The sequence below is a fragment of the Engraulis encrasicolus genome, unplaced genomic scaffold (genome assembly GCF_034702125.1).
Source record: "Engraulis encrasicolus isolate BLACKSEA-1 unplaced genomic scaffold, IST_EnEncr_1.0 scaffold_186_np1212, whole genome shotgun sequence".
NCBI classification, from domain to species: domain Eukaryota; kingdom Metazoa; phylum Chordata; class Actinopteri; order Clupeiformes; family Engraulidae; genus Engraulis; species Engraulis encrasicolus.
In genome coordinates this window covers 45,161-57,380 of record NW_026945417.1, presented here as the reverse complement: position 1 = coordinate 57,380, position 12,220 = coordinate 45,161, and the positions used below count along the sequence as shown (strand labels likewise).

Genomic DNA, 12,220 nt, shown 5'->3' with positions numbered 1-12,220 from the left:
AGGTAAGGACATAGACAGTATAGACATAGACAGTACTCATACATGGACATAACACAGTATGGACATAGACATTGCTCATACAGACATTTAAAGTGCAAGACTGGACAACAGAAGACTTGTAGAGAACATACATTAAGAGGAGGTATTTTGTTGTGCTTAACTTTGGTGTAATAGTCCCTACAACAGGCACTAGACCCTGGCAGCACATCACCCCCATACTCAAGCAGCTTCACTGGCTCCCCATCAAGTCAAGCATTACCTACAAAGTCCTCCTCCTAACCTTCAAGGCCCTCCATGGTCTGGCACCCCACTAAATCACAGACCTCCTTCACCCCTAGGACCCCTCAAGATCCCTGCGGTCCTCTTCCAAGGGCCAGCTGATCGTCCCTCGTGCCAGGCTCAAGGCCACCAGTAACAGAGCCTTCCATGTTGCTGCTCCCATTCATTGGAACAATCCCGGTCCGACCACATCCAGAATGCCCCTTCACTGGCCATGTTTAAGCAACACCTTAAGACACATCTCTTCCTGGAGGCTTATGGCTGCTAGTTCCACAAGCACTTTCACTTACATGCATTCACACACACGCTCACACACTGACGCGCACACACATTCACACTTTCCAACACAACACTCTGTGAAGCGTCCTTGGGTGTTTTGAAAGGCGCTATATAAAACGAAAGTATTATTATTATTATTATTATTATTATTATTATTATTATTATTATTATTAGTGTGTGTGAGTGTGAGTGTGTGTGTGTGTGTGTGTGTGTGTGTGTGTGTGTGTGTGTGTGTGTGTGTGTGTGTGTGTGTGTGTGTGTGTGTGTGTGTGTGTGTGTGTCTGAATGTGAGTTTGAGTGTGTGAGTCTGTTTGTGAGTATGTGTGTGTGTGTGTGTGTGTGTGTGTGTGTGTGTGTGTGTGTGTTTGTGCGGGTTGCATACAAGGACCAATTTTCATACTTTTCAAAGTGGTATGAGGACTTGTAGCCTACGAGGACTGTTTTGTAGTCCTCATATAAGCCTTGGTTTCAAAGCCATTTTCTAATATGTTCTGCACTAAAAAAGTTTCTTTTCTTGATACAGCCAGATACATTTTTCCATCCAGATCAGCTACATAACCTACAAAACGTGTTTTGTAATGTTTTAAGATGTGAAAATTCACTTTTAAAAATGGTCTTCATAAACTGAAATCAGACTTTCTGGTGTGTCGAAGGCCACCCTATCGACGCTTTGCAGGTACTGCAAGGGCACACACCAGCGCGCGTAGTGTGTCGAATTGGCGGGTAGTGTGTCGAATTGGCGGGTAGTGTGTGGAATATGGCGCGTAGTGTATGGAATGTGGCGCGTAGTGTATAGAATTTGTGCCCGATCACTGACACACGCATGCGCCATGGAACACTTGTGGATCGAAGTTGCACGCTGCAACGAACTTGCAGCATTCATGTAGAAGCATCTGGGACATCATGCATCATGATCATGAGGACGCGACAAAATCAACCTTGCCCAGGTAAGCTACAATAAAATCGATTGAGATGGCAAATTACCTACTTTGTAGGCTATTTTAGTTGTGGCTGAAGTAGTTTTATGTAGGCAATGCCTACTTTTCTTATCTGCAACATATGGCTGTGTCTGCAGTATTATCTGAATCAGGATAGCCTGCTAGCAGACTAGGGTGGTTAAAGTGAAGATATTTCCACATTTGTCTTGAAAAGCCGTGTCATGGCTATACAGTTGTTATGTTAATTTGTATTGAAGGTTAGCTATCTATTCGCACATGTCGATATGTTCTATCAGCGACACAGGTAAGTTTTTCTTAGTCTTGGACTAGATGTTCAACATCAGACTGGTGATGGTGGTCAGGGTGTTTGTTGTTAAGCAAAAATAGCAGACACCAATGTCCAAAAACTAATTTCAGAGAGATATCCATCCTGATTTTGATGACTAGACAAATCAGCACGCTCTCAAGCAGTTTTCCGAATGAAAGCTCGTTCGGAACAGACAAGTAGAAATATGCTAATCGAAGTATTATGCAGGAGTTAGCATGTTGGTTGTACGCTCTCACTGGCATTGTCAAAAAACAGAGATACTTTATCCGACTTGCGGGCACCAGTGAGTGATTTTCGATATCAGTGAGATTCCCTGGATTTCAGGGAAACTTGGGATGTGTGAAATAGTTAGTACACGAGCGAATAAAACGTCAAGGGAGTAATTAACCCACTGCTATTACACGCATTACGGCCCTTCGCAATGGAATGATTGTACTGGAGCATTACCGTACAACCGTAGTTGTGGCGTGTTCGCCGTGAATGAAGTAAACACACAGGTTTGTGAGCGTTAAGATGAATGCTACGCCATGGAATACAAACTTGTGAATTCGGCCATACTATTGTTTGCTGCAGATGTGTTTAAGTAAGTGTCTGATGACTTGGAGTTATTTCTGTGGTGAGTGATTTCTGTGAGAAGTTGATTAGTTGTTACAATGGAGACTCATGAGGCTTTATAGCCTAGCTGTCTCCCTTCGGATTTAACAACATTACGATACGCTTTAAGGACTTTAAGCAGTGATGGCCAGTAGCGTCCCTTCTTGTAGCGAACCTAGCTCTACTAGTTTAACTGCATTTCTCAGCATTTCTAGCTTGGTCGTAACATCACTACTGTATGTATCGAGTGGGCTATAACCACAGCCAGTTATAACGTTAGAACACCTCTGCTATAACTTAATTCCATTATACTTTTAACATCTTAACATACGGTACTCTAATACCTAGCAGCAAACCGACTGATTCTTCCTTGTTATGCGTTCGATGTTATGGAAGCTAGATCTAACCGTGCGAGACTAAATGTAAGTTCTCAAAATGTTTTATCTCTACCGCGATGGACTTGTCTTCTGAACTGTACAAAATGGTACATGTATGATTCAATTTGCCCACTGTCAATATTGCAAAGCATCTGGAGAGGGCACGCACGAATAGTCATCTCTTTGGATGTTGTTAGTAGGCTATGTCAAATAACTTTTCAGAAGTTCCAATTTGTCAAACGTTTTCTAATTTGCTAGACGGGCTTCCCTGCATTGTATGTTTACTTGCAAAATCGCCGCGAGGACGTCTTAACAACGACTCAAATAAATAACACCCTGTAACATAGCCTGCCATACATTAGTACAATGTGAAATGTATTGACACCCTGTCTTCCCAACGAACTGGTTGTTGGTAAAGTAAATACCTGCTTGTAGCCTATTGGGCTTACTGATGGGCAAGGACAGGGGCTCAGGAGAGGTACTCGTGCACTTTCTGATAACAGCAGTACAGCTGGGTTTTTTTCCCAAGAATCCAAAAAATGTTCATATATTATGTAGACTATTTACGGATAATGCGGAATGATATGGGTTTCAAACAGCCACTGCCTAGGCTGACACTAGGCTGACAGTACATAGCAGTTAGTGTCTCAAATGTTCTACATTATTTTGTCTATCCCTTGAGCGTAAAGGCATTCTATTCTATTATATGTATATTGTATTCTATGTATTCTGTGTACATTGTTTTCTATTCTTTTGTACTTTGTTTCCCTGCTGAGCAGATCCTGAACCTGTCTCTGCACGAGGCGGAGCAGCAGCGCGTGCGCGAGGCCGCTGCGGAGCGGCATCGGGAGGCGGAGGGCCGGGAGCGTCTGCGGGCGCTCAACGCCGCGCAGGAGGAGGTACTGCAGCTCCACCAGCTGCTGGAGCCCGCCAACGCCTTCAACCACGCCACCATCATCACCCGCGGCAACCAGCTCTGCGCACAGGTCTCTGCTGTGTTGTGCACCACAGATATGTACAGTGTGGGATATTGACCTTCTGTGGAATTAAAGTAGGGGCAAAAGCAAACACTCCTTCTCTCACCATCTCTCTAATATGCAGTTATACACAGGGTTCACGCCTTAAAAGCATTGAATCCGGGGGGCACTGTGGCGCAACGCGCTAAGCCCCCCACATCTGGGCTTGCATGCACTTTCTGATAACAGAGCAGTACAGCTGTTTTTTTGGTTTTTTTTTTAAGAATCCAAAAATTGTTCATACAGTATATCACGAAAGTGAGTACACCTCTCACAGTTTTTGCAGATTTGTGAGTATATCTTTTCATAGGAAAGCATTACAGAAATTTCACTTTTACACAATGATTAGTGACCTTTCAACAACATATTTAACCGCTTAAATTTCTTATTGACTCCGAAAAAACCCAAAATAAAGCCATTAATGGATTAAAAGGGAGGTCAGCGGTGTGCGTTTCAACCTTTCTTTGCATTGAACTTTTACATTTTGAGTGTGCATCTGTCTAAAATAGATTGGTGTGAGATTTGAATGCAATCCTATGGAGAATATCATGATCTGCTTCAGTAGTCACAGTGCATGTTGACATGCATGTTTCTTTTAGGTGTATTTCAGACTGCCAATGTGGACAGCATTCATGCATCCCCAAACCATGTCAGTCCCACTACCATGCTTGGCTAGTGAGAGGATTACACTTTTTTTTGCGAAACTCACTTTTTTACCACCGCACATGCTTGACATCCTCTAAAGTATTTTTTTTTTTTATCTTGGTCTCTTCAGATCACACAACATGGTTCCAGTGATCCATATCCTTGGTCTGTTCATCTCTCTCGAGACCAAGATAAACAAATTTGCTTTAGATGGTGTCAAACATGTGTGGCGGTAAACAAGTGAGTTTTACAAAAAAAAGTGTATCCTCTCACTAGCCAAGCATGGTAGTGGGACTGACATGGTGTGGGGATGCATGAATGCTATCAACATTGGCAATCTGAAATACACCTACGTAAAGGAAACATGCATGTCAACATGCACTGGGACTACTGAGGCAGATCATGATATTCTCCATAGGATTGCATTCAAATCTCACACCAATCTATTTTAGACAGATGCACACACAAAATGTAAAAGTTCAATGCAAAGAAAGGTTGAAACGCACACCGCTGACCTCCCTTTTAATCCCTTTTAATTTCGAGGCGATCTGAGCCAACATGGCCCCTTCTCTACCGGATTGTAATCTGGGGTGTACTCACTTTTGTGGGTACATGTTCAAACATTAATGGCTGTATTTTGTGAGGTTTTTCTGAGTGAACAAGAAATTCAAGCAGTTAAATATGTTGTTAAAAGGTCACTAATCATTGTGTCAAAGTGACATTTCTGTAATGCTTTCCTATGAAAAGATATACTCACAAATCTGCAAAAACTGTGAGGGGTGTACTCACTTTCGTGATATACTGTATATTATGTAGACTACAGTATATACGGACAATGCGGAATGATATGGGTTTCAAACAGCCACTGAGTAGGCTGACATTAGGTCAGTACATGTGCAATTAGTGTCTCAAATGTTCTACATTATTTTGTCTATCCCTTGAGCGTAAAGGCATTCTATTCTATGTATTCTGTGTACATTGTTTTCTACTCTATTGTACTTTGTTTCCCTGCTGAGCAGATCCTGAACCTGTCTCTGCACGAGGCGGAGCAGCAGCGCGTGCGCGAGGCCGCTGTGGAGCGGCAGCGGGAGGCGGAGGGCCGGGAGCGTCTGCGGGCGCTCAACGCCGCGCAGGAGGAGGTACTGCAGCTCCACCAGCTGCTGGAGCCCGCCAACGCCTTCAACCACGCCACCATCATCACCCGTGGCAACCAGCTCTGCGCACAGGTCTCCGCTGTGTAATACGCCACAGAAGAGGTCAGTTGCAGACATGTACCAGAGAGGCTTTATGGGTATTACGAGAGACAAAGCTCCCGACTTTTTCTGGGTGGTACTGTCCACTAAGTTGCGCCAACGGAGGAGTGCCGAGGCTGTTAGAATGAATTGGGTCCTATGGAGCTCCACCATGCTGCCGTTGCTTGGGAGAGAATCGTTATTATATTTTCATTTTTCATTTTCCCAAAGGCAGGATAAATTACTGCTACAAACAGCACTTAGTTTGAATTTTTAAACTTGCCTTATCTTTATAAAATATGCATTTATTTTCAATATTACGTCACAAGTGGCTTCAGACACTGCGGTTGGATTGGTCGACCGGCTGCGTGATCATGACTGCTGTAAAGCAATTTCGCTCGCAAAATGTTCAGAGACTCTCAGTGGGATTGAGGACTGGACTATGAGCGGGCCATTCCAGTATCATAGTTTTAGTGTCCTTGAAGAACCCAAGGTAAACATTTTAATTAGTTCAATGTTGTTGGAGGACCCAGCAATCCAGATTCAGACCCAGACTCCCTGAGTCTGAGGCTGAATAACAGTCTTAAAAACTAGATGTCCCCACCACTATGTGTAACTGTGGAAACTGCTGAGTCTCATTAGACCCCTGTTACTCATTGCGCGGCTCGCGAGCCTCAGGCGGCTCGCGACGCCTGACTTGGCGGCTCGCAAGGTTATAGAAAAAATATTATAGCCCAATACAATCAACAGACCTGCATTTAAAATCTGCCATGCCTACATACATATACAATGAACACGCATCACAGTCATCTGCATCACGCCAAGTAGGAGAGGCTATGGACACGTCTACATCAAGATCTCTTTTTTTTCCACCTGGCTGACCCAGCACCCCATGCGTCGTTGTTTATTTAGCCTACTGACAAATTTGACTCGGGCGCACGCAGCAAGCCAGATTTCCCCTCCGAAGTGAGCAGCGAAAATCAATCACAGATCTTATTTGAAAATGCACTGGCTGTCATTTTTATGGACGTTTGTTCACATTTTCATTGGTGGCTTAGTTTTGCATTGTTTTAAAAATAGACGGCTTTACATTCTAAATGACTGGGGGTCGTCTATCAGCAGAGAAAAGAGCGCAGAAACTTCACCTAATTCGGCAAACATCCTTCTCAACAACGCGACGACACTCAATGGCAGAGACCAATAAATTATCGTCCACATCAAACGAGTAATTCCATCATACATTGTGAATGATGCGTGCACGCGCCTGGTGTAGCCTAACTCTCTCCCGCAGATTGCATTGTTGGTGACCACATCGCAAATCGCTGTTCATTTTCGCGCCTGGTGTAACTCTCTCGCGCAGATTGCTTGGTGACCATCTCCCAAATCGCTGTTCATTTTCAGTTTAACCTAGCGCTGTCAAACGGGCAATGAAGGCAAGCAGAGCGCGAATAAAGCACATGGAGTCGCGTTGGAATGCTGCAAGTTGGAAACTTAAACTTTCTCTCTATCTCGCTTTCTCTCTCTCTCTCTCTCCGCACGGCATTGATTGACAGCTGACTGATAGAACTCAGTGCTGTCGGCGACGTGGCATTTTTATAAATAATAAGTTAACAAGACCATCAGGCAACCATCCTTCACAAGCTCAATAAGCCAATCTGTTAATTCCGTCCTCGTTACATTGTGAATGACGATCCGGAGGTCTATCCATCAGCCATCAAAAATATGCTGGCTGACAGCACCAGAGAGAGAGAAACAACAAAATCTGGACTCGTCCCTCTGTTTTTGTGTTGGTTTTGACTCAGGTGGCATGTATTGGCCATCTGTCAGCGCCAGGTTAAACTGAATTGCCCTATTGCTCTTTGATGTAAAAGTGCCCTTCAGTAGAGGTGTCTTTTAGTGCTTAAAAGTGAAAAGTGAGCTAGGAGGCCTAACGGCAATTGCTGACATAGGGTAATTAATTAATAATTCAATAATTTAATCATAGGCATACTAATAATTTAATAAGTAATACTACTACTAATAATAATAATTTGCATAAATAATACTACAACCATGTATAATGAGGCCAACACACATGATGTAACCCCCCCCCCCTAGTGAGTATCACTGCATTAGACCAAAGAAGCATTGGACACCTGCCCAGATGATTGTTATTGACCTGGCCTCACCTGGAGGTTTTATTTCAAGAAATACAACTGTTAGGGCATGTCATCATATTGGGCTTAGGGGCCATCATTACAGAAGAACCCTTTTACTAAAGGCGGTGCATATCAGAGTGTTATTGAGCTTTGCCTATGAACATTTGGAAGTCAAAAATGAGTTTTGAAAGTCTCTACTTTCATCTGATGAGATTCAATTGCACCTGCTTTTGATGCATGAATTCTGCTTCTATCAGGTGAAGAAAGGGATAGTCCTTAAAATTTCATAACATGGTTTCCACAATTAAACATGGTGGTGGAAGCATCATTCCGTGTTAGCCTCAGCCACAGGAAACCTTGTTTGGGTGTACGGCACCATAAAAACGGAAGATTATGATAGAATGTGGAAGGTGACCATGCAAAATATGCTCATAGAGGAAGCTAAGATCTTCACTGGATCTTTCAATAAGATGATAACCCAAAACTATTATCCAAAAATCTGTTAACATTGTCAAGCCACAGCCCTTTGACATTTTTATATAAAAATAGGCAACAGCATCTTTTGGCGGAAATCCTGGCACCAAGAAGGGAACGGATTGAATCAATTCGGAATTAATCGAATCGAATTGAATCGTGATTAATCGATTCAAAGCCCTAAGAATCGAAATCGAATCGATACAGGAACATGGCTGCAATACCCAGCCCTAGTTATGCAGCTTCATATGAAATGTGTTTTGTAAAGGAACCTTAGATATTACATTTGCAATACAATTAAGTTTTATTCAGGGGACCTAGAGAAGGTGGGGTCTATTTTAAAAGTGGCTGCCTTCAATATAGGCCTAAAGTGCAGGGGGAATCCCTGTTTTCTGTTCATATTACGGCCCTTGGAGGAATTCAAAGTGGCCCCTCGAATGAAAAAGGTTGCCCACCCCTGCTCTAAGCTCACATGTGGGCTGATTATGCTGTGCATTGGTTATTAAGTCAGTACACATTGATCCAAACGAGCATGTCCTCATAAGCCTTTTTTACGTCTGAAAACCAGTGTATTTCTCTCAAGTAACTGCGTTGGACAAAGTTGATGTGATTTTTTGTCCAGGGAAAGTTGTCCTCATAAGCCTGTTCCTTATCTGTGTCACACGTGTCCTCATAAGCCTGTTTTACGTCTGAAAACCAGTGTATGTCTCCCAAGTAACTGCGTTGGACAAAGTTGATGTGAATTTTTGTCCAGGGAAAGTTGTCCTCATAAGCCTGTTCCTTATCTGTGTCACACGTGTCCTCATAAGCCTGTTTTATGTCTGAAAACCAGTGTATGTCTCCCTAGTAACTGCGTTGGACAAAGTTGATGTGAATTTTTTTCCAGGGAAAGGTGTCCTCGTAAGCCTGTTCCTTATCTGTGTCACACGCTTGGATTTCTGCTGAAAGTAGTTAAGTTGTAGACAACTGTACTTCCTCTTACAGCTTGTAGACACATAGACCTGTTTCACTCTGGCTCCCTCAGTTCTAATTCTGATGCGGTATTGTGGATGAGATCATTTCATGTAGTTTATTAAATAACCACACCGACAAGATTACCCTCAACACAAACCTTGAGTGGTAAATATTTCTTTTTTCTCTCCAACAGATGAGACCTTGACAGTGGATTTGCCAACCTCCCAGGCACACCAGGTGAGCTTGTTTGAAATTGGTCTCTCAGTCTCTCTAAGCTAGGGGTGGGGAACCCATGTCTCGCTTTAGGCCGTTTTATCCGGTCCCCCATGTATAATTATAATGTTATGCATAGGGCTGGGTTGAATAATCAAGTTAATCGAAATCGAATCGAAATTCACATAATCGATTCACAGGGCACAAAATTGATTTTTTTTGGTTCTTTTTCCTTTTGTTTTTTTTTGTTTAATTTAGGTCTATTGAAAATACCCAGTAGGTATTAGTCAATTAGGCCTAGGCCTACTTATTACAAATTAGCAATCTGTTAACACTGTCAAGCCACAGCCCTTTGACATTTTTATATAAAAATAGGCAACAGCATCTTTTGGGGGAAATCCTGGCACCAAGAAGGGAACGGATCGGATAGGTCAGTGGTTCTTAACCTGGGGTGCGGGCACCCCCTGGGGGTGCGCCAGAGATTCCAGGGGGTGCACGGAATTTTGTTTGTGTTGAGGTTGTGACCAACATTTTGCTAGCAAACATTATAATAAGGCCAAATTAAACCAAATGAAAACATGTTTTGGACCCCATGTAAAGCCATTAAGGTATTGGTAAATGTTTTAAGCAAGATTCATGGTAATTATTCACTGAAATCATATCGTATCGTATAATCGTATACGCGTGTAGAAGTTTGGGTTGGGGGTGCGTGGCTTGTCTTGGACAGCGGTAAGGGGGTGCTTTAAGACAAAAGGTTAAGAACCGCTGGGATAGGTCATACGACTGAAATTTAGATGTTGGTGGGCTTAATGGGTACGCTTACCTTAAAATTCACTTTGAATTAATGTGTCAGCCAAAAAATATAAATGGAATGTGTTCAATCTCTACTGAAGACATTAATGTGCTTTTGATGCGTGTTTTAGGGTACAACCTCACTCTCTGGTGTAGACTTGCCTGAGTTTATCTGACTCTGCTCCACACGAAAAGAGAGGAAGACGGCAACCAAGCAACTTCCAAGCCTGAGAAGGCAAGTGAAAAGCTCCACCAGAAAACGTTCCAGTCCACAAGAGCAAGTGTCATCTAAGAGCGAACTGTCAGCAGTCACCGGGGCCGGAGGCAGCGACTGTATCCTTTCCATTGTGCCGGTGCGCATCAAATCCAAGAAGAGCAACAACACCATCGAAACGCATGCGTTCATGGACTCAGGAAGTGCAGCGACGTTTTGCTCCGAAAGATTGATGAGGCGACTTGGTGTAACGACCCTTGGCTGGGTTGTCGCAGGCCTTCTGAAGAAAGACAGTGACCACAAACCAAGTCACGTCAGTCATTGTGCTTCGGTCAACAGAGTGTCAGTCAGATGACTACAGGACTAGTTTCATGGGAGTACCTTGGATAAAGTAATAATTAATAATTAATAGGGGTGGGAATAGACTATTTTGTTTAATCTAGATTAATCTCACTGTAATAATGAAATGAATGTAGATTAATCTATATCAAAATGGCTCATTCAGAATAGGCACGCTAGCTAAATAATGCCGAAAAAAAGCCTAGGGGGTTTCTTAAGATGGCGCATTAGACCAGAGCTCATCTCTTTTTTCCAAAATGCATCTCATCATCAAAAAAATGTTTGATATTTGGTGATGAAAAAAAATCACTGCAGTATTGTGTGTTTTGAATATGTTAGGAAGCATTTAGAGTCATAATATACTGACATTTCAAAATGAACAGTGCTATAAATTGTAAAGGCAAATACAGATAAATCTCAAACGTTTAGACTATTTAAACAAAATGACCTCAACAATTCAGCATTTCTAATGGGCAGAGAGAGAGAGTTAGCTGTAAAGCATTCCCGGTAACCTGAAATGGGTATTCCTGGTAACCTGAGGTTACTGGGAATACCTAATTGCCATCGGGTAGGTATTCCCGGTAACCCAAATAGGTATTCCGGTAACCTGATAGGTATTCCCGGTAACATAGACAGCAATAGGTATTCCCGTACCTGGAGTCAATTTTTAAAAAGTATATAAAACACTTCTAATGCTATGTTCCACCCTTCTAAATGTCAATTACGCGTCAATGTCATATCTAACCAGGCATCACACGCAGACTAATGCCTCTTTTCCACTGCCGGTTTTGTGGTAGGCCTACAGCTCGACACAGCGCGACTCAGCCAACACTTTTTGCTTTGCGATTGAGTTGTGTCATGACTATTTTAAAAGTAAAAAATGGTGGCCGAGTCACGCTGTATCGAACTGTGGGCCTACCAAAAAACCGGTAGTGGAAAAGAGGCATCACTGACCTCAAAGCCAATATGTTTTTTGTGGAAACTCGCGTATCCTTACATCTAAAGCTATACATTTTCTGAAAGCTCTTGGTGTGTAGATTCTCTTTAATGTAGTCAAAGCCATTGTCCACCCCTCTACATGTCATTTACGCGTCAATGTCTTTGCTAACCAGGCGTTGCATGCAGACTAACTGACCTCAAAGCCAATATGTTTTAGGTGGCAACTCAAGTATCCCTACATGTAGGTACCTAAAACTATACATTTTCTGAAAGCTCTTGGTGTATAGATTCCCTTTAATGTAGCCAAAGCCATGTTAACCCCTCTACATGTCAATTACGCGTCAATGTCATACCTAACCAGACGTCGAACGCAGACTAACTGACCTCAAAGCCAATATGTTTTAGGTGGAAACTCAAGTATCCTTACATCTAGGTACCTAAAACTATACATTTTCTGAAAGCTCTTGGT

At 42.7% G+C, this 12,220-nt stretch overlaps 1 protein-coding gene across 5 annotated transcripts; it reads left to right on the top strand.

The window, feature by feature from the left end:
• The first annotated feature begins 1,240 nt into the window (after window positions 1–1,240).
• LOC134442633 (mRNA export factor GLE1-like) lies at window positions 1,241–11,675 on the top strand. Of its 5 annotated transcripts, none has more exons than XM_063192679.1 (5): window positions 1,241–1,505; window positions 3,575–3,781; window positions 5,476–5,712; window positions 9,448–9,491; window positions 10,391–11,675. In XM_063192679.1, exons 1-5 carry the CDS (start codon window positions 1,382–1,384, stop codon window positions 10,433–10,435), a joined length of 657 nt encoding a protein of 218 aa, XP_063048749.1. In that variant the 5' UTR covers window positions 1,241–1,381; the 3' UTR covers window positions 10,436–11,675. The 5 variants fall into 5 exon arrangements, with proteins under 5 accessions (XP_063048749.1, XP_063048750.1, XP_063048752.1 ...); XM_063192680.1 differs by having other exon boundaries at window positions 3,575–3,846; window positions 10,391–10,433; XM_063192682.1 differs by lacking the exon at window positions 1,241–1,505 and adding an exon at window positions 1,851–2,407.
• Window positions 11,676–12,220: the final 545 nt, after the last annotated feature.